The sequence below is a fragment of the Metarhizium album genome (assembly GCF_000804445.1).
Source record: "Metarhizium album ARSEF 1941 chromosome Unknown scaffold_9, whole genome shotgun sequence".
Taxonomy (NCBI): domain Eukaryota; kingdom Fungi; phylum Ascomycota; class Sordariomycetes; order Hypocreales; family Clavicipitaceae; genus Metarhizium; species Metarhizium album.
The window spans coordinates 885296-907795 of record NW_024467583.1 but is presented as its reverse complement, the minus strand read 5'-3'; the positions used below and the strand labels follow the sequence as shown (position 1 = coordinate 907795).

The 22500-nt window shown below is 50.1% G+C and overlaps 4 protein-coding genes across 4 annotated transcripts; 2 read left to right on the top strand and 2 right to left on the bottom strand.

Moving 5' to 3' along the window:
- Positions 1 to 977: 977 nt before the first annotated feature.
- Positions 978 to 10695, bottom strand: MAM_04376 (uncharacterized protein; the record flags this gene model as incomplete). Its single annotated transcript, XM_040823174.1, has 2 exons — positions 978 to 10578; positions 10640 to 10695. 2 exons carry the CDS (start codon positions 10693 to 10695, stop codon positions 978 to 980), a joined length of 9657 nt encoding a protein of 3218 aa, XP_040679053.1.
- Positions 10696 to 11811: 1116 nt separating this feature from the next.
- Positions 11812 to 13666, top strand: MAM_04375 (DUF300 domain protein; the record flags this gene model as incomplete). The annotated part of the gene is made up of 2 exons (XM_040823173.1): positions 11812 to 13155; positions 13208 to 13666. The coding sequence occupies 2 exons, from the start codon at positions 11812 to 11814 to the stop codon at positions 13664 to 13666; spliced, it is 1803 nt and encodes a 600-aa protein (XP_040679052.1).
- A 2138-nt stretch (positions 13667 to 15804) lies between these two features.
- Positions 15805 to 18075, top strand: MAM_04374 (uncharacterized protein; the record flags this gene model as incomplete). The annotated part of the gene is made up of 3 exons (XM_040823172.1): positions 15805 to 16324; positions 16385 to 17899; positions 17966 to 18075. The coding sequence occupies 3 exons, from the start codon at positions 15805 to 15807 to the stop codon at positions 18073 to 18075; spliced, it is 2145 nt and encodes a 714-aa protein (XP_040679051.1).
- A 392-nt stretch (positions 18076 to 18467) lies between these two features.
- Positions 18468 to 21689, bottom strand: MAM_04373 (exocyst complex component Sec5; the record flags this gene model as incomplete). The annotated part of the gene is made up of 3 exons (XM_040823171.1): positions 18468 to 19166; positions 19226 to 21321; positions 21383 to 21689. 3 exons carry the CDS (start codon positions 21687 to 21689, stop codon positions 18468 to 18470), a joined length of 3102 nt encoding a protein of 1033 aa, XP_040679050.1.
- Between the last annotated feature and the right edge of the window lie 811 nt (positions 21690 to 22500).

Sequence of the window (22500 nt, the reverse complement as noted above, 5' to 3'; positions counted from 1 at the left end):
TTAAGGGAGCGCAGGACGAGAAAATGTGGTGCGCAAAAAAATTGCGGGTGGGCCGCAGTCATCACCGTCAATGAGGGGCCAGCGTCAGTCATGTCATGTTTTCTGCTCAGCCCAGTATGGGCGCCTGCCAGTCTTTTTGAGCTGCAGGCTACTAACTAATTGGCATCTCCAATTGCAAGCTGCTTTCAATCTCATACTTCTCGTCTCGTGGCCCTGACCGCCAGGTCACTCACTGCACCTGCCGGCCAGTGAGCGCTTGGGACCTGGGCATGCAGGCAAAAATTGGAAGCGGGCAGGTGGGGCAACACAACCCCGCCATGCTGGATGCTCTTGCCGTCTTTGCTACAGTGACGTGCGCCACCTGCTCCTGCAAGGATTTTTTAGAGGCTGAGGGCAACAGCCCTTCCACGCACCACTTTGGTCACGACGCACCACCGGAGCCGTGTCATCACGTTGATCCAGCACTTCGTGGACTGTTTGATGCCGGCTGTAGACTGTTTTCCCATAGCAGCCTCCGCTGGACTCTTCGTCTCGTTATTCACCAGCTAACAAGTAACTACTTACCTACCTCGGTCCGGATAACCTCTCGCCATAAAAAAAAAAAAAGGGCACTAGTGAGCCGGGCCCCACTCGTGCATCATCAAGTGCGTGGCTGGGGTGGCGTAGGTGCAGAGCTTGCTGTCTACTCCGTACTCCGTACATCAATGCCCCATTGCTGCTCCGTCTTATGAGCTAACCTATAGCTACTCAAGTATCCAGTGGTTTGCATCCATGTGAGAATATTCGACTTTTTTTTTTTCAAGGCGCCAGGCCAGCAAAAGCCTTTGGTGAACCCTTCGTCAAGTAGCTATATCTGCGTCGCTAGGCTCTAACTGTCACACAAGACTTAGTCACGTATCAGCCACGTATTATAAAGCCGATTGCGACAGCCTCAAAAACCAAGCTACACCCGCAGTCGTGACTCACGCCGACGACACCTAGGTCGATCCTAGAATCCTTGAATACGCATCTTCGACTTCGCCCGCCAATTCCAACAGCGACACAATGACAATCTGATGAGTCAAGTTGGGAAGCCTGTCGCGATGTAACCCGATCCATTCCAGCGGTGGCGTTGCCTCGCCCATATCGCGCAATTGCGGCGTCTCAATCACTGGTGGTTCGAGCGCCAGGTAGTCGTACTTGGACTGCGGGACGTTGACTTCGGCTGTGATCTTTTGCTGTTCACCCTCAGCTTCGGGCACGCCAGTGATTTTGACTGCCGTCATCGGTAGCTGTCGACCCCATGTTTGCTCAAGCGATTTGGAGTGGTTGGCCCACATCCCTCGGATGTAACTGATGCGCGAATAATTCCAACCCACTTCTACTTTGCCTTCAAAGGCGCTCTTGAATATGTAGTCGATGTGGTTGCTGCTTGGTTTCTGCCACGTCTCCATGGCCGCTTCGACGCGTGGGACTTTGAGAATTGTGCCACCGCGTGACCCCGTGGCGCGTTGGACGACATCCTCGACCGTCGTCTCACTCAGCATCCTGGGCGCTTCGGCGTCGCGAACCCCAGCCAAGCCAATTCGTAGTTGACCGAGAGTCATTCGCAGAATGCTGTGGATTTTGCGCTGTTCGATGCTGGCTGCAAACCGGGCGTACGCGTTGAGAGCCTCCATTTTGAATACTTGATGATCGGAAAAAGTGCTTGGGAAAACGCCCAGGTTCAACGACTTCAGAGTCACGACCACATCCGTGTCGAGAGAGATGGGTGATTTGGACAGAGTGTCATCTATCGGAAGCTTTGGCATTGCAGGAGACATTTGCAATGCCGTCCGTGAGCTGATAGATTTGCGCTTCATAAACTTTTCAATCTCTCGCAGTGATGACTTGAAATTCTCTCGCCTCTCTTCAATGAGTTTCTGTAACGCCTGATAGAGCGCTACGGCCTGCGCTACTGATGTTGTAGTCCCAAACACCCTCACTGCTTCGCCGTCGAAGATGGCAACTAGTCGATCCAACTTTCCATCGCGGCCGGCTCGAACATTGTACATGAGAAATTCCAGAGAGGTAATGTCGGCTACCAAAAATGCTTGGTAGTCAAATGCTGCCTTGACGCGCAATGCATTCAACGCCAGAGATGCCTGCACTACTGGTGTCTCGTTGAGCGCCTCCTCACGATGCGGCCACTGGATTGATGAACGAATCCTGAAGTCTTGCAGAGCCACGAAGCCGCTCAGACGGCCAGTACAATCAACACCAATCTTTTTGAAGCCTAGGCAAAGGTTCTGGTCCCAGTCTGACGTTTTCTTGGACGACACCCAGAATTCTTTGATATGAAACACTGACTTTCCAATCGACTGCCCCAGGTCTACGCTGACGTCAAGTGCTGCGATGGATATCGTCGCTGTCCACGGGAATGCGGCTGTTGCGGCAACCTCTTGATACCGTTGCACGAGGTGGGCTTGGGAGGTTTCCGTCGGCATCTCGGGAACCTGCACCACAGGTTTCTGTCGCAGTTCCTCTGGATACCAGATTTCCCGGAACAGTAGAAAGTCTTGCACCTGCTTCGCATTGACCGACACTTTCATTGGGCTGACGTTTAGAATAGCCGATACACCGCTTGTGCCGCTGAAATGCTTGCTATTCATGAAAGATATGGCGACCGAATCGAGCTCGAAGCTAGCTGTGGAATCTCGAGAATAAACATGTTGCACCGATGCCTGGGGCTTGGCAACCACACCAGATATTGCAAAGAAGTTGCCTTGTTCCTGTGAAGTAACGGTATTGAGTGTAAAGTATATACTGTCAAAGCAGGTTGTAGCAGACACTCTTGCTATGGGCTGGCAGCTTAGTGAGAACTCTTGTCGGCATATTCGAAGGCCAAGATTTAGCCTCAAGCGGCCAAGTACAGTGCTTGGGTCAGCGGTAAGGAAGTTATCCTCATCGCCGGATTTAGTCTGCTTCAGCTTCGGCTGAACGAACTGTTCTGGTTTCTGTTCAGTATCAGCATTGTTAGCATCATCTTTGTCGCTGACAACTTCCTTCACCGACGACAATATATCGAGAACCAATGGAACTACCGAAGGGTACAGAATATTGCTTGACGCGTTAATTTTGATCTCTCCGTAAAGAGATGGGTGCTCTTTGCCGTTGTCACGATACTCTGCCTTCCATGCCAGGCCAGGACTACGCAATACAGCCCCTGAGCCCGAATCATCTGCACTGAATTGGCCGTATTTCCCTGCCAAGGATGGCTGGCTGTACTTTGATTCTGGCACAGTGGTGGAAACATTCCTTTTGGTTGATACATAGACAACAGCACCTGCAAAGTCGGCGTCCACAAGCAGGTTTTCCATGCGTTTGTTTCCGAACATGCGGCGTTGTCGTGGGAGTGTTACATCTTCCGTCTTTTTGGACGCTAGGGGTTCGGCAGCCATTAAGCCTTCGGTTGTCCACTGCGAGGACGCCGTTTGTGCGTTTTTCATGGACAATGAAATGGAGTGCACGAGGTTTGCTGCAGGAACAATGAACCCCGACGTCAAACGAAGATCAAGCGAGTCACCCACGGCCTGAAACGCCATTCGGCGGGCATCCGCAGTCGATATATATGCCACGTTGAACATGACTTCCGGCAAAAGAGCAGAATGTAAAGATCTGATGGTCTTATCCTGACCGGGGGGTACAGTCTGCAGAAGGAAATTCTCAATCGTCAGTCTTGCAGACTTCCGCGTACGGGTACCAAACTCGATCAATTTGATTGACAAGACTAGATCTTCCTTGGTGGCATCCAGATCAGTAGTTTCATCTGCCACGTCCCAGCAGAATCGAATATTTCTCAGCTCAAAGCGGTAGGTAATGGATGACAGAACAGACTCGAAAATATCTGTTTCTTCTCCCAAATTTCGATCATCATCGTTGATCCTAATCTTTGGTCTGGTTTGTCTTAATTTTCGAAGGTATTCCAGTTCACGAGACGTGTCCAGATCTCTAATCTTGGATCCCATATAGCCAACAACATCAACAATGGTCGAAACGGTTTCTGGAGAAAGGCTCAGACATAAGTCATCGTTTTGGAAGTGCAAAGACCAGTCTTCCTTTCCATCATCACTGCTTTGAGAGCTTGCAGAGACATTGATTTCAGTCGTCAGATTTCCGCAGGATCGTAGTGCATTCTCTCTTCCACGACTGATATCAAGACTGATTCGGCGCAAGTTAACATGTAAATCAGGATAGTTGAGAGGTGAGGCATTTGGGCCTTGTTGATTCGAGGCCTGCAAAGTGACTTTGTCCAACGCAAACAAGATCTGGGCCGTGGGTTCCGCCACGGTCTTGAGAGGCGTTTTGGCCAGAATCCGCAGTCCAGCCAATGCTAAGTGAATATCATAGACCAAGTTGGGAGTCGATCTGGAGAACGTAGAGCTTTCGGTCTCTACCTCTCTTGGCGCGCCAAACGTCTCATTTATATGGCCCTGGATTATCTTGACTTGTTGCTGTGCTTCCTCTATAGCTCCAGATATCTGAGGCCGATTCAGGGCTGCCAGTAAGCTGTATATTGCCGATGCGTCCAGCCGTATGGCCTCCATAGATGCTAAAATGCTTACAACATTTTCACTTGATTGCGTATTGCTCGTGATACGTCCGTTTGCCGGCGGGATCTCTAGCAAGGAAATACTCTGGGGCTCGTCCTTGACATTAATTTGCATCTCATGAGAGTTCTCCTTGATGTCAAAATCGAAAACAAGTCCCTTTCCGAAGTGGGCCGCGCATGACGCTCTCGACACGGATCCAGTGATTTTATACGTCAAGGACTGTAAAAGCGGAATGCTGAGGGTGTATTCATCCAGGAACATGACAGCCTTGACTACAATTGTGGAAATGCGCTGTTGCAACTTGATGCGCTGCTTTCGGCCTTCTGGGGACGATGGAATGAGATCTTTAAGTCTGTGAGTCTGAGCCGCTTCATCCCTGATAAGCAAGTCCAGAACTTCTAGAAGGCCAATGGGGTCGTCCTTGACACGCAAGGTCATATTTGGAGAACTTGCCGAGACTTTGACAACGTGGGCGTCAACATCTGTTGTTTTCTCGATTTCATAAGCAATGAATATGCTTGGCTGTTGAATCTGCAAAACGCTGAGAAATTGTCCATGGCTTTGCAGCTTTGACGTAACCGCATTGGAATTAAACATAGCATTTGCAATACTGAGCTCCTCACCCGCGTGGCAGAGTAGAATTGACGTCTTAAGCCCGTCACTGATGGATTTAGCCGTTAGGTTGATTGCTTCTGCCTCGATGGACCCCTTCACAACTTCAAACACTACATGATATGCCGCAGATGACTTGAGGGGTTCTCTTCTTGGTTGCTCGTTCGACGTGGTCGTCTCTGATGGTCGTGGCTGAGCCTTGTTGTAAAGACGCAAAACATCCTCGGCGAATTCGCAGAGCTCCCAGTTCAAATGAATTGCGGCTTCTGCGCAACAAAGGTTCATAATCGTTAACGAGCCCTGAAAATCTTTCATTTCGGGAAGAACATTCGATTGTCCCGGCGGTCGTTTATCTACTCTGAAGGCAATTTCGAGAAATCCTATTTTGTTCTGCTTAGGGCCAGGGTCCAACACAAACTGCAGCTCACCCAATTGACAGGCGCCAAGAAGGGGGTACTCTTGTGGTGACTCTACTTGACCATCAATCGCTTTCCCGAATATTTTTTTCATCAGGATGGAGTTCCTGGGGTCATCCAAATCCCAGCTTCGCCATTTCTGAAATGCAGAAAGAACTTGGTTGACAACATCTGGATGTGCCTCCGGAGGGTTGTCTCTGCACTGGTCGATCAGCGCCATCCTCCGGCCTTGATTCAGGGTTGCCCATATTTGTCGCAGTCGCATCATGAGTTTCCATGAATCAGCTGTCCTCATGTGCTCATGAGTGGATCGAAGCACAGCTGAGGGCCGAATGAGGAACGGCGGATCATTCGTAGCATAACCGTCCTTTAGCAGCCGGGATACCAAGTACTTGATTCGGTTGTCGTTGCGAGTGGTGGTTTGGGATAAGAGATTGCCCAACTCCGAGGCGATACTGCCTGTACGGTGAATCAATGACGCCAAGTACTCAATCTTGCCAGACGCTGTGCTGCCTACAATAGAACCAACGTCGGCATCAAAATATGTGATGTCCTTTGCACCTAGTGACACATTGACATTATCAATATTGACCATGACCGCCGCTTGGGGTGTTCCAACAGAAGACACCCGTTCGGACGCCGACATCTCCGCAGATTTTAGACGAAAATAGAGTGAGGTTCGGGAGGTCAAAGTATCTCCCGTACGATCCTTAACAATGCGAGTAATAAGCGTAGCTTTGAAAATCCGAATGTCATACTGGTCTTTCTCTTCTTGGGAGGCATCCAGTGAGTCCAGAGTAGATGGGTTCAGAAATCGAATGTTTGCCTTAGGCAACTTGACCAAGATTTCCTGCATGGAACCTGTGACATGGCTCTGCTTCTTCTCAGAAAAAATGTCCCCAATGACGCTGGTTTGAAGTGAATCCAGAATGTCATCCGGCTCACTTGGTTGCAAGGCTGACAAGAGAGAATTGACGTAGCGCACAGCTTCTGGATTGAGAAAAGCGGTAATGCCAGTGGTAAACTCGATCATAGTGCTTGCTTGTGCGTGGTCCTCGCTGAGGCTGCTAGGGTTCAAATCGTCGAGAGAAGCACGCATTTCAAAGAAGTCATCGTCTGGCTCCTCTTCGACCTCCTCAAAGGTTGCCTCACGTCCATCTGGACAGACACTTTCTAGCGGAAAGTGTGGAGGGAAATATTGGCTGGAAAATGCAATGGATGAATGCTCAATATGCTCCTTTTGCTGCCGGTCTTGACTTGGCTGTTGAGTGTTGGTAATCAGCAGGTCTTGGGAATAAATACTTCCTCTCTTTCCTGCCATGCGCTGCACCTTTTCAGTTCCGCTTGGCTGAGTAGGCAGCGCGGCCTGTCTTGATCTGGCACGACTACGCGGTTGACTTGTACCACGAATATTGATATCACTTGAGCTGGAGGAAATGAAGGAGCTTTGCCGTCGCAAACGATCGAAATAGCGAGACTTCCTGACACTTTGGTAGGATGCGTCGTCGTCAATCTGGTTCACTTCCGTGAGCGGGAAAGCTGGTGCCGGGACACATTGTGCTGGGGGATCAAACGGCTCTGGCACAAAGTCTGGGTCGACAGGGCGTCGGAGAAGAAAAGGTGTTCTTCTTGTGCGTTGATCCTCCCGCCGTATCAAGTCTTGCTGGATCTTGAGCTCTTCATGGAAGTGAAACTTGCGCCCAATGGATGCTAGTTGAACGTCTGTCTTCAAGTAGGCCGCAGTGTCTACTGGGTGGTGGCGTCGAGATGTATGCCTTGCCGCAGACTCTGCATTTACACAAGAGATTTCGATGTTGGGTATGCTGATGTTCGCACGCTTTGAATAGTGAGCGCCACCCCAGTCATTGCTTCTTACTTGAATAGATCCCGTGGACACGAGAAAGGCTGCTTCGTCCACATGCAACCACAAGCGAACCGAAGCAACTTCTGCGCGCACAAAAGTAATGTCATGGAAAACAAGAGACGAATAAGGCACGAGCGCATTCTCAACATCGTCAAACATGAATCCGAAAGCCGCACCGCCATTGCCCAATGAGCTCAGAAACTCGGCAGTGCATTCGCCATCTAGTATTCCGACTGAAACGTCCCAATTGCAAAGATATGTGGGTTCAGAAGGAGGTAGACCGAATGTACGGTGCCCAAAAACACGAACTCCGTCAACGAACAGCTGAGTGTTGGAGTAGGCAGAGTTTGGGCTCTCAGTTGAGAGCGCTGGACGGCCCAGCGACAGGCTTAGTGGACTCAGCAAGAGCTCCAAGTCCATATAGTAGTTTGTGAATCGAAGATCAACGGATAAGTTAGCCAGCTCACATTGCACATATCTGTTGGCAGAATACAGATTGACGGGTAGCAAAATGCGTGGGTCATCGACTCTGACAGACAAGATGACATCGAGATCGTTTGACTTGTTGCTCGGAGGTCTGTGTACAGCATCGGCGTTGGAACTTTGAGCATTTATTTGCAGTTGTTCTTGATATTCGTCAAGCGTCCGAAAGTGGACAAAATCCCCGAAATAGTTATCCTTCAGTAATATTACGTATCTTATAATGAATCCGTAGAGGTATGCGTATGGCGACTGTCCGTATACGTTCAATATCAGAGTATCTGTGTTTGCAACAGACGTAGTGGCGTTATATTCGTAGCTACCAGTTACAGCTAGACTCTCCCCATGGCCAAGCTCCTTGGAGCTCAAAAAGGCAGCTTGAGTGTTAGACTGTGGCGCGTGCAGCGTCAAGTCAAAGCTGTCGGTTCGAACGTCAAATGGAATAGAGTTCCTGCTCGGTCTGAACTTGTCTAATGGTATTGATGTTTCCGCTTTTAAGAGTGGGCTAGATAAAATCAAGTATGTGTTGTCGTCAAGGGCGGTGGCTTTATCGATGATGTTTTCGTCATTAACATTAAGATATAACTGTAAGTTGTTGAGGCTGAATTTCAAGTGGTATATGTACGGCGTAAATATGAGATATTCGGATGGCGGGCCGGTGGCCCAGTCGTCGACCAAGTCGATCAAAAGGAAAATGTGATCTCGTAGGAGATAAAGCTTCATGTCGTCGCAGGTTAAATTGAAGGACCAGTTGCGCAGGGTATTCCATGACAGAGGGTTAGACAAGTCACAAGAAATGCGTTGTGGCCCCGATGTCCACATCAAGTCATGGTTGACACTGCTCCTAAGCTCGGTGCTTGGCAGGTCAATGTCCAAGCGATTCTGGTAGCCCGTTGGTCGACCTAGCATATCCATTGAATAGGACATTGTGGAATTGGACGGAACTTTGATCTCTAGCCAGCCTGCTGGTCGCGCCGGTTGAGCATGTCCCTTGCTGCTCTTTTTGTTCCGATTGCGTCTCTTCTTGCCAGTGACGCCCTGTCGTCCTATTGGAGGTTCTTTGCCACGCCAACGCCAGTTCTTGGACTCTTCTCTGATGGGAATTCTTAGAGTGATGGCATCTTCTAATTCAACGTAAAGATTGAACTGCGTTGCGACTCTCCACGACCCAGGAGCCAATGGCATAGCAGCCGTGCTATTCTTGCACAGTGTTGGGTAGAAGACTCGCTGCAAGTCTGCTCTTTGTCGATCAGCCCAAGGGCCATAGTTGACAGTCCCCCCTTTGACTGACAACGACATCCCCCACGCTGGAGGCTCAGTTCCATTGACGCTCGTGTGGAAACTCGAGCTGCTATTTTTGCCACAGTTGGCAGTGATCCTGGATACAACATCCCAGTAAATCGTAAGTGCAGCTGAAGGGGAGTCAAGAATGGTATTGACAGCAGCATATTCGACAGAAGACCACCTAGTCTTGTCATCTTGATACCTGTCGTCCAGATATCTTGACAAGCCTTGCCAGTGACTTGAGCCAGGTATCTTTCGAGACACGCCTGAGCTCATTGGTACTCTCGAGTCGGCAGAAAAGGATTCCACGGAGCGACGGAAATATGGCATCATATTTCGAAGAGAGTTGAAGACTTTCCGCCGACGACGTTGGAAGAATGATCGCTGTACGAGCATTTCCAAGCTCGAGGCGTCTTCCTGGCGTCTGGTCGCTCGCGACTCCTGGTCCTGCTTGAATTCATCGTTCTCGCGCATTTCGATAACGGGGTGATCGAATTCTATTTTGAATAGTTGGCGGTACGGATCGACTGTGTTCGTGTGACCTGCGTCTACAACTGTAGAAGCGGAGTTGGCCTTGACAATGAGAACTGCCTTGGTGTTGTCATTGCCAACGACTAGAGCGGGTTTCTGAAATTCCACGTGAATCGGGAGCAACTGAAGCATAGCCGGCAGAGAGCTGTTGGTTTCTTCAATACCATCTGCGGTCTCGTTGAGGCTCTGTGAGGCAGTAGATGGGCGGTCCGGCGGCGAGGACTGAGGGGGTAGGCTGGGTTTCTCTGCAAGTTGTGCTTTGGCCGTTGCATCGACTGGGAGCTCATTCTTTTCCGCGGAGCCATTTTGGTAACCCTTTCGAGATGTAAGCGCGGCTTCTACCGTTTCGTTGGCAATGCCGCTGGATTTCGAGGCGGAGGGGCCACCATTGAGTAAACCACTGAGAAGGTCATTGTATGCCGGGCTCCTGTTATACACAAACCACTCTACGCCGACTAGCTTGGCGTGAATGCGACATGGCAAACTGGAATTCTTTTGGCTGTCCGCTGCAGAAGAAGCATGGAAGGGATCCGATACGTTTATGTCGGTGTCTCGTACTCGGCGTAGCCAATATCGCCAGGCGATGTCTCCGTGTTGGACGAGAAAGGTTTCGTTGGATCCGTGGTAGCGTAAGCCGGTGAAGAATATGCGGCCTCCAAGAAGAGATATTTGAATTGCTTTCACGTCTATGTAGACTCTGTAGGCGTGCCATGTATATGCGCGAAGGGCATACGACACAACGGAAGCAAAGAGTCGGTTCAAGTACAGCAGGAAGAAGATGGCTAGCAGACCGCAGATGATGAAGAAGATGAGGAACTGGCTGGAAAGTAGTCAGTTAAACAGCAGTCAGGAGGTTCTACAAACGCAGTAGGTCAGCGTACAAATTGAAGTCCAGATGAGGATCTCGTGCGTCTAAAACAACGTCGGCAATCGTCATAGTCCCGAATTTGAGGTCGCTTCAACAGCTCCTCTGACAGGACCGTACTCAACAAACATGTCCAGAGATGACGACGGGAGCGGTGACGCGCATCGCATGAGCACTTGCGGGCGGTCGGTCGAAAGAGACGGTCGAGAGGACCTATGACGACAGGAATTTGGGACCTATTGCTTCATGGTGGACGCAATGCCGAATGTTGAATGCTGGGGCGTGGTGCAACAAAGGATAACAAATGCCTGTTTCACGGGCGGTCATCAATCAGGCTTGGCCCTTGGCACAACACGTCAGTCGGGCTGCGCTCGGTCGCGTGCAGGTACTCGGTACCTACTTAAAAAGACACTGGCGTCCTAATACAGTCTCACCAGACATCAACACCTCTAAGTACTTAAGTACTTAAGTACTTACTTAAGTACTTAGGTACTTTTCAGTACTTAGTTCTTGCTAAAAATGTTCGGCCGCTCGTCCAAGCACCAGTTACAGCAGCCCCGCCTCGCGCTGGATAACGGCCCAGCGTCCAGCACCTCGATCTACGACGGAATGTCGGCGCTGCGGCAATTGGAGTTGGACATTAGTGCCTTGTATTGGTCATTTCTCGGTTGAAGATCTATCTATTCCATCAATGGCTAGAACCAGCGGACGCACGTATCGACGCTCTGGCTCTGATGGACATGGCCAGCAAGTACCTAAGTACCTACCTACTTTTAGAAGGTACTTAAGTACCTAGCTTACTTGGTAGGTACTTAAGGTACTTATCAAAGCTATTGGTGTTCGGGGCAGTCCTACGGTCACTCGTAGTACCAGACTTCATCCCAACATCTGATGCAAGTCTACAGCGTCATACACGCGCCTTTACAGCTTCATCCTCTCCTTCGTACCGCCTCGCTGTAATCGCCATCCGTGCCCGATACCATATAACGTTACCATCTTCATCGCATCAGTCGACTAGTGCCGGTTCCTTGATCTGGGACTCTTTCCCCACACCACCAGCCCTACGTGGTCACAGACTCACGGTGCCTGCTGTTCAGCGCAAACCTCCGGATCCGCCTTCTTTGCTCAGTCATGACCTAGCTTCCGGCGACCTCGCAATCTCTGTCGGCCGTTGTTTTCCTTGCCGCCATGTCTGCTACTGCGGCTAGCATCGCCTCTGATGGAGGCACAGGGGCCAAATTTACCTACGCTACGACAGTGGTTGCTGGTGTGGCCTCGTTTGCAGCGACATTGCTCTCCGTTGTGTATGTTTTCTCCCCGGATCCAACAAGGCAAGTACGTTATGCCCAGCTGACAATCCAGGCACTTAGTTCGATATGGCTTCAGACGAAAAACTATCGAAAGCCTCTGCTTCAGCGCTACGTTGTCCGAATACTGCTCATGGTTCCCATCTACTCCATCGCGTCCTTCACGAGCATGGTGTCACTGACCGCTGCTGCATTTATTGACCCTATCCGAGACATATACGAAGCCTTTACCATTTACACGTTTTTCCAGCTCCTAATCAACTATCTGGGGGGAGAAAGAGCTTTGATCATCATGACGCATGGCCGTGCCCCAGTCCAGCACCTGTGGCCGATGAACCACATTCTACGCAAAGTTGATATATCGGATCCTTACACATTTCTATCCATTAAGCGGGGAATTTTGCAATATGCGTGGCTCAAGCCCATTCTTGCAGTTGCAGCCATCGTCATGAAAGCGACGGGTACGTACCAGGAGGGATACATTGGCGCCAAGTCTGGCTACTTTTGGAGCGGCATCATCTACAATATCAGCGTTACTGTGAGCTTGTATTCTCTTGGTTTGTTCTGGGTATGCATGCACCGGGATTTGACGCCTTTCCGCCCTGTTCCCAAGTTCCTCTGCATCAAACTCATTATTTTTGCGTCGTACTGGCAAGGCTTCTTCCTGTCTATCCTTGTGTGGCTCGGCGCTATTCCAGACAACGTCCAGGGTTACACGAGGGATAATCTTGCCGCTGCCATCCAGGACGCACTGATTTGCATCGAGATGCCGGCATTTGCAGTTGCCCACTGGTACGCCTTCTCATGGCATGATTTCGCCGATGACAGTATCCTATCCGCCCGCATGCCCTTGCACCACGCACTCAAGGACTCGTTTGGCATCAAGGATCTCATAGAGGACTCCAAAGAGACATTCCGGGGCAATAACTATGGCTACCGGGCGTTTGACTCTGGAGACAAGGTCATGGCCCATGAAGACTCCAAATCGCGCCTTGCGAGGTTAGACGCGGGCATGAGATATGAGCGTGGAGGGAAAGCGAAATACTGGCTCCCAAAACCAGGGGAAGTTAGCGCCACCTCGCCACTTCTGGGGGGGCCTAGCTCAAGTAGAACTGGCGACACATTATTTGAACAGCAGCATGGGACTTTTGATGAGCCCCAATTGGATGAGGATGAAGAACGCTTGTACAACTCTGCCAGACAGTTGCAGTACGGCGATTGGAATGTGCGTAAAATGTCTCTTTCTCGCATCCGTATAGCAGGCTAACAAGCTTTAGTACCCCGTCATCACAGCCAGCGAACCACTGGCTGAACGATACAGACTGTCGATGAGCAGTTTGAACAGTAGATCAGCATCCTGCTCAACCGAATCAACACGACCACGACCACCGCAAGCAACGAGTTCAAAGCCAAACTCATCTCGACACCCATCACCCGGACAGACAGAGGAACCGCAGCCTGTTGTTGTAGTGAAAAAGAAGAAGAAGGCGAAGAAAGTGGTGAAGCATCCAGAACCAGATCCAGCAGGCCTGGGTCTGGGGAAGGGTCCCCCGGCTGCTCCTGCTGCTGCTGCTCTCGCTTCTGCTCCCACGACTGCAGCTGAAGCCAGTGCAAGTGGGCAGAGACCTGAACCGGAAGAAGCTAGACGAAGGGGAGATTCAGCTACAGACGAGGAGTCGCAAACGCATAGATACCACATAGATGGTAGCGACGAGTTCCGTAACGTGTGGGAATAAGTAATTTGGATGGCATCTAGCCTCATGTACATGCTCGGGGCGTATAATAAATAAGATGCTTCTGCATAGCGCGGAGTTTTGTTGAATTTTTATAATCCTTGGTTTCAATTTCCATCAAGTGGTGTATTTGGACATGGCCTGCTATCCTCTGCCACCAAAAATGAAGACACCGCGATGGGCCGATGGCTGCCTTTTCCCTATGGGCCGTGGCGCCTCGAATAGGGATACTGACAGCTGGCGATCCGGTTCCATGGCGCAACACGCGCCGTCAAACTATACTTTGTACTTGAGTAGTTTGGAAGAGCTCACAAACAACGCGAGACTGGTTCATGCCAAAGGGCATAAAAGGGGGGTACAATACCGCATACCTTGTTGATAATAGTAAACTTAATTAGAAGTGCTCTCGTTACAGGACAGTTTGGTAAAACTTCATTGGTGGATGACAGTGCCACACAAAAATGGCGTAGCCAGGCTATTTTATATAACGACCCGCCCCACAAGATCGCATAGTCTATATAAAATACTCTAGAGGCTTTAAAAAGCCTAATTAAGTATTAAAGCTAAAAAGAGCTTTATATAGCTTAAGAAGGTTGCTTTTATTATAGCAAAAAGACCTTTTAAAAACCCTTATATCTATAGAGCTTCTATAACTAATAAAAGAACTTTATATTTTTACTAATAACAAAATAACTATATTTATCTATATTAATAATATAGTTTTGTTAAGGACTAGCCTTATAGTCTACTACATATAAGTATTACTAGTATTAACTATAAACTTAAGGAGAGAAAAGAGAGAAAGAAGAAGCTCTCTATCCCCTCTTTTCTGCTTATTATATATATATAAGTTTAATATGCATCTAAAGCGTATCTAACAAGGCACTAACACAGTGCCTTATACCCACTTAAGCCTACAGCTCGAGTCTATTACATAATTAAGCAATATAAGCTTATTTAAGCTTATAAAGTAGAAATATAAAATCTATAATATTATATAAGCTATTTTACTAAGCAATATAGTCTCCCTTATATATATTATATTTTATTAAAGAAAAATATTACTAAGCTGCTTGTAATAGACTAGCTCTATGGGCAATAGCGGGTGCCAGCCGCAGTCATCCCAGTAGTTTGCCGGACCCCTTAACTAATTTCTAAAAATATTCTTTTTATATATTTATATTTAAATAACTTAATATATTTATATAAAGCTTACTTTAGTTAATATAAAGCTAAAGCTAGCTTATAAAGTAAAAATAATAGTAAATAAAGTTTTTTTATTAATTAAAAAGTTTTTTAAGTTTAATATAAAAAGTAAATATACTAATTATATAGCTTTATAGCTATTTTAAATAATTAATATATATAAAGTTAATTATATTATTAAAAAGCTTTAAATTAAAAAATTTTATAATTAAAATTTACTAATAAAAAAAAACTTATATTTTAAATATTGTAATAGACGTATTTATTTCCTTTTATTACTAATTTTTAAAAAAGTAGTATTTATAATATAAAGCTTTAATAAAAATAAAAAGCTAGTAATTTTATAAAGCTAGTATATTATAAGTTTTATTTAAAATATATAAATATAAGTAATTTTAATATTATTTTTTATTTTATAATATTTTTTAGTATTTATTTTCTTTTATTATTAATTTTTAAAAAAGTAGTATTTGTAGTGTAAAACTCTGTCGAAAGTGGGGGGCTGGCGATCTTGTGGGGCGGGACGTTATGTGTTGCACTGCGACAGATGTCAACCTAAACAGACATGTCACATGTCATGCAAGGGCCCAGCCACTTGAACACCCGTTACACAGTGTGCACTATACACTATTACACTTGGAGGCTTGGAGGCGTCTTCCAAAGTAGGTTAACGCCAAACTTCTCTCCCCCAAAACGTGGGCCTGACAAAACCCAGGCGGTGTGAGAAATTTTGTCGGTCAACCAAGGCAGAATCTGTTCATCTACCATCTATCACCATTATCCGACAATAGAACGTGTTCAAGCAGCTAGCAATCGACTTGTCCCAGAGGCATTTTCCGGATACAACGACTGTCGCATACTGCGAAAGGCGCTTCCGCCGTACGACTTGCCTCTCAGCATAGTGCGACGGCGGGAAACGCACCGAAACGCCGGCAATGGGACGCAGACCGAATCCCCTGATCCTCGAGTACTTCGAGCGCGGACCCAAGTTGAACGACAACAGCAATCGATACCCTCATACGTGCAGGCAATGCGGAGAGAACTTTCCCAAAGGTCGTATTGATAGTTTGACAACCCACATCACCAAGCGATGTCCTGCCATATCCGACTCGGAACGCATGCGAGCCTGTCTTGAACTTCATGGCATCACACAAGCTAGAACGGCTGCCGAGCGACATCAACAAGTGCAGGCGGCCCAGGCGGCGGCCCATGTAGATGGCCAGCAGGTATCTCCAAGTGCACTTCCGCAGGGATGGAGTGCGCTTGAGACTCTGGCAGAGGCCTCGCGCCAGGTAGACCTGAATGAGAACAATCGTGGGAGTAAGCCCCCGGCGGCGGAACCACAAGCAAACGGCGTCCAGAACGGGGACCGATTCGAACTGCAGGAGCAGTATACTCTAGACAATCCGCCTACTAGCTACGAAACGACCCGGGCGCAGGCCAACGGCAAGAAGGGTAATTTTAAACTGGCAAATCCCTGGAAAACCCGCCGCAGGCAATGCTAATGCGTAACAGGCACAACTGTCTTCCAAACACCCCCCCCGACCGCCACAGAACTATCTCCGGAAGAAAGACTTCAGGCCCTTCTGCCAGCGAGCGAATGCTCTCCCGACGCTGCTAATCTCTCCGTCGCCGTGGCCGCTGCTGCTCGACTCAACCCGTCCTTTCTCGACCCTCAACTCGTCAATGGCGATGCGTCCCCTACATCTCCATCTGCGGCGGATAGCTCCGCAGCCGCTGCGGCCGAAGGCACCCCTACCACGGCCGTCGATGCTGTCGCTGTTCAACCCTGGGGAGAAATGACCTACTTGACAGCTGCATCTTCAGCTCGCCTTCTTGCCGACAATCCCCCGGTGGCGCCTTTCCCTGTTAGCCGCGGTGGCGTTCGCATGGACACGAGTGCAGGAGTACTCAACGGGCGATCCCGTCACTTCAGATCCAAGTTTACTCCTGCCAGGCGTCAAGAAGTCAAAGAAGTTCGCAAGTTGGGAGCTTGTATTCGCTGCCGTATCCTCCGTAAGATCTGCAGCAAAGGCACACCATGCGACACGTGCCGCAAGGTTCTTTCTCCCCGTGTCTGGATGACGGGCTGCGTTCGCTCGCGCCTACACGAGCAACTAGACCTATACTCCGCCGGAGTCCAGGTCGTGTTATCCCAAAATCGCATCAACATGCTCAAGGAGCAACTGAAGCTGGTAAACAATGGCGCCGTAGTCGAAGTGTCCCACTTTGCAGAAACCAACAAGACAATCATTCTAGCCGCGGCTGCTGCTATATTAGAGCCGATACAGCAAGAAGGCGTCACGCCCGAGACCCAAGGGCCCCTCCACCAAGTCATCATGATTGACCAAGACAAGGACGACATGCCCGGAAAAGTGGAAAGCTACATGCGTGACGTGCTGGACCTCTTCATCGAGCGCGAGCCGTCCAAGTTCATGCGCGTCACCCTCGAAACGGCCAAGTCACAGCTCGCTGACAAGGCGGACGAGCCGCTGAAAAAGGCTCTCGAGCTATGGGGGCTCGTGGAAAGCATCGACCGCGAGCGGCAGTGGAGCATCGTCGAAAAGCCCAGCGCACACTCGGACCACGGGCGGCCCATCAAGGAGGCGGAGAACGAAAACGACGCAGACATCTACACCATGATGTGCATGCAGCTCAACGCCGCCGCGGAGCGCAAGGCGAACAGCACCTCCAAGGCCCTGCTGAACCTCATGGACCGCCAGCTGGCAGACAGCAAAACCAAGGTCGGCTTCAGCATCTTCCTGACGGCCCTGATATTTCTCAACTGCGTCGAGAAGTCGACGTGGGCGTTCAAGGCCTGGGAGCAAGACCACCTGCGTCCCGGCTGGCCGCTCGAGCGGGACCCAGGCGTCTTCACCCAGCAGGGCGGCAACCTGGCCGGCCTGATAAAGATGCTCCTGGGGATACGCAAGGCGCTGCCGCAGACGTGTCGCGGCGCCGATGGCAAGCTGGCCACGCTGGACCAGGACGCCGTCGTCGTCAAGTACTTCCACGACCTGGACATGGAGTGTGCGTCTTTCCCAAGCCCGCTCAAAAGGCCGTCCGTTCTGCTCAGCTAACCTATTTCCTTGGCAGATGATACAATCGAAGCGCGTCAGCGCGGCTCGCAGTTCTCCCCTGCAGACTCGCGCTCCCTCGAGCTTATGTTCTGCTCGCACCTGCTGCTCCCCAATGCCCCGGCTTGATCTGGACGTCCGTACATCTCGGGGCATCTTACGCGTAATGTATAATGACTGAATGGATGACAATATAGCGATACCTTGTTCGGCGTTGGGGTGGCATCTCGGATAGGGTAGAAAAAAAAAAAAAAAAAAAAAAAAAGACTCATGCGCGAGCTTTGTTTACTGGAACTTTCGCCCCTTTTTTTTTCTCTTTCGTGGCATCGAGCTATATTCATGATAACCGACCGGGGTAGCTGCTTTACCAGACACTCTCAACGTACACGAGACCTGGCAATAACATGCTTGTGACTGTCAAGGAAACGGCCTGACGGTGATTTTGACGCGTCGGCTGACTTGTTTCAACTTACAAGCCCTACGTGCAGATTGTACATACAGCCGGACACTCAGGCCCAGTATTAGCCGGTAGACACGGCTGCGGAATCAGTCTTTGGCCCGGGCCGCTTTTGCTTCTTGAAGCACGCAAATTCATTCTTACTGGCCTCCCTTAACTTCTTCAGAATGCTCCTCATTTCTGGTAATTCGCTCTGCAACCTAGCACGAGCATCATTATCCGTACGCCCGTCCAACTCTTGATAAATCTGGCTCTGCAGTTCCGAGGCCTTGTCAGTCGTGTACTGGCTTAGCGTCTGGGCAACAAACTCTACGTCGACGGTGGCCTGCATGAGGGCCTCGAGTGAATAGCGGGGACGCTTGCGGAACGCATCCAGCAGTTGGAGGGACATTTGTTCGAGCAGGAACGACAAGACTTGGGAGGTGAGCGAGGGCGCCGTGGTAGACACCTGGGAGTGCACAAGGACGAGGGCTAGAAGAGCCTCGTAGATGTAGGGCTTTGCGGTGGACGGGCGAGTGTTTGCCGGCGGCTCCCAGTCGGCGAGGGAGAGGCCCGCAGACACGATGGCATTGAGGGTCTCGATGGATTGTTTCGTGTACGATTGGAAGAGCCGGGCGTCGATCTGGCCGAGGACATCGCGGATGGTTTTGGATTCGTCGGTGAGTTTGACGGAGAAGGCGTTTTCGAACTGCGAGTTGAGGCTGGGCACGACTTGGGAGCGGAGGGCTTGGAGATTGCTGAGAGTCAGGAGCATGCGAATGTTCTGTTGTCTGTTGTCAACAACAAGCCACGACAGCGGGTGTTGTGCGGTTCGCGACTTACCCGATCACCAGCGTCCAAGATGCTCTTGCTGGGTATAGAATTGGGCACGTGTGGTTGCGAGGCATCCTGCGAAACCGCCCATTCGTCGTCGTTCTTCCGTAGTGATCTTTCCGCATTCTCAACCATCCCACTCAGCGCCTTATACAGAGTGGTGACGTATTGACTGCGAACCATTTGCAATAGCTTTGTAGGCGGTGGTAGCACAATGTTTCCGGCGCCAGGCTTCTCCATCGCTTCAGGGATATAGAGAATCTTCTGCATGCCCGACAGTACCGCCCCCTCGAAGGCCGCGAAGATGGCGGGCATGCGTGTGACATCGCCAGATTCGGCGGGACGCTGCCAGTTCTCGACATACTTCATAGTTTCGGCATCACGATTCCAAGCGGCACAAAGGGCAGTGACACAGCGTTCTCTGGATGCACTGACAAGAGACTTGAGTTGCTCAACAGCGCGGCCATCACCTGACGAGACGGGACCGAGGCTGGCCATTTCAGCAGCAGCAGATCCAACAAGATACAGCATCTTGGAGAGATACTCTACGCCACTGAGAGAATTCGACCACGGCGGCCAAAACGCCAGCTTCTCCCATGACTCTCCCCTTTTAGGCGATGGGGGCGGCGGATTGCTAGAGTCAAAATTGAATCTGGGGTCGCCTACCGAAGTCGGCGACAGTGACTTGCCGGTGCCACCCATGGGAGCAGGGGACATTGGAGACAGAAGTGGAGGTGAGAACAGTAGCGAAATATCCTCAGGCGGCATCTCGACGAAGAAGGCGTGAACGTGCTCTCGCAAAATGTTAACCAGTTCAACCAGTTGCGTCTCCAAGTCACTCACAAACTGTGACGAAAGCTGATGGTGACTTCGAGACTCCCCGTTGTATCCCACAGGGAGAGACTGCTGTGTTTTTCCATTGATAAATCCTTGAGCGGTCTGCCAAAACTCTAGCAAGTCTCCCAAAATACCCTGAGATGAGACAAGACCGGTCAAGAAAGCAAGCATCTTGTCCCAAAGTTCAATAACGTCAGTGGAATCTGACGTTGAAAATTTCCCTTCAATGGATTGACGACCTGGCGTTCGCAAGTATGAGGCCAAGGCTTGAGGCGCCGGCTTCTCGATGTTAGCGAGCCTGCGTCTAAGGACCTCAATTTCGACTTTGGACCGATCCGCTGAGCCTTGTATCTTGCTTTTTAAGTGATCATGTTTGCTCAGAAGCCACACCCAGATGGGGTTTTCTTCGACGCCCAGCTCAAACAACAGTCCGATAAACTCCATGTGTTGATCCTGCTGCCTGCCCCCAATGCTTTCTGACCTTGAGGAGTGTAGCGACACCAGCTTCTTCCATATATCCTTTTTGAAAGCTTGTACCTGCTGATCGACATCGTGCCACATGCGTCCTGCAAGGACTAATTTGTACAACTGTTTGTCACTTAGCGCCTGCCCGTTGAGCTCGTGGGGTACTTGTTTTGCTTCATCGGCGAAACCTCTCGCTCGGTTATAACTGTCCACCAGGGTTTCATAGTCTTTGCGCTTGATACTGTCTGCCACAACGGCACTCAATTCGACAAAATCCCTAAACTCATCCAAGTAGGTCGAGACATTGCGTAGGTGCTTCTCTTTTTCGCGGCCTCCGAGCGCGGGACCCCAAACATCCTCTGCCTTGGCAGATACATCTAGAAGTGGCGCCTTGATCCCCATGACACCATATTCGCTTTCCTTGACCAGGGCATTCCTTTTCCGGCTGTCAGACATGGGCAGGGTAAGAGGATTATTAAGGCCCATGCCTGCACCGCTAGCGCTACTGCGTCCAAAGCTCGTACGGCTAGGATGGCGTGAATGACGGCCAGATTGCCGTTGCTGAGCCGGGTCGACGCCGCGATATTTCATTTCCTTGTAGACATTGTCAATGGTAGCCTTGGCTTTGACGAATCGCTCGAAATTGCTTTCGACGAGAACTTTCAGTGACGCTGACTTCTTATCAATCGATTTCGACAGTACGTCGAGTCCTTGCAACAATGTATTGGTGTCGGCAGTCGAGTGCATTTGAGAAAGAAACAATGCAGGCGAGAAGGTGGTCGAGGAAAGCATGAATCGGTTTCCTGGTAGTTTGTTAGCACAAGGACATATCTTATGGGTAGGCTGGGAGTCACGAGAACGCACTCAGCCGGACATCGTCTTGTACCGGCAAGCCAAGCTGCCTCAATGATCTCACAACGCTGTCCGAGGTTCCCAAGGGGTCTGCTTCGTCTTTTTGTACGAGATTGCCAACGCCACCTTGCCCATTTTCGCCGATGAAGCTCCTTCGAGCTCCAAAGGCGGATTCAAGGGCTCCGTAACGCGACTTTCGTCGACCCTCCTTGGCGCCTTGGTCATCTTCTTCCCCAATGGCCTTTTCTGCGGGCCATTCCGAAGGGAACGGCGTGGGGAGCTGGTAGAATTCGAGTATTTTCCGTTCATAATCGGCCATGATGGGCGTTTGGGCGGCTGAGTTGCTGTTCGTCAGGCTGCATGCTACCGATGGATAGGCGATGCGGCGTAAAGGCGGCAGGGGCAAGACTGGATATCACGCACTCGGCTCGATGTCGCAGAGAGTCCAAGTCACCTGCAAGCTGCGAGCGTCTGAGCTGTGCAGCGGGACACGGATGGTGTTTTGTTGGTAGGGACAGCAATTCCTTGATAAGCAGTCGGCGACGAGGCCTGACGTATTTCGTCGTAGCCGTGGTCATGCCCTTGGCCCATGGCCCATGGATGCTGGTCCTGAGTCTCCCTTGAGCCCAGCAGGGGCTGAAACCTTCAGCCACGGAAGGCTGGCTTGAAGTAGCTGCGCCACACTTTATCAGCAGGCAACGGTGGCCTCGGCCAAGTTCACCTGGCTCGGTGTGCTCTCACGCATTTCCGACGGGCTCCGAGCCACGAGACCGACCAAAGCTTGTGGTAGCGAAGAAAATAGAATAAAATAAAAAAAGCGAAAATAATCAACCAGCGCCATAGGTTCCTTCTCCAGGCTGCACGGAGTAATGCGCCTAGTATCTGCATTGTTGGAACCTCAAGTTGAAGCAACCGAGCTTACGATTTGTCGGGTCCTCAAACACCTGGACGCCAGGAACGCAGAGCGAGGCATGTTACATTGATCCATACTCAAGTACTCAGTAGTTTTCTGGTCAACTAGCATCTACCTACTCAAGTAGATAGTTGTTCATGCATTTCGGTATTCCTGCGTTGCTGGTAGAGTTAGCCGCGCCCAAGAAACCACGCGCAAGCCACACTTCGATCCGCTC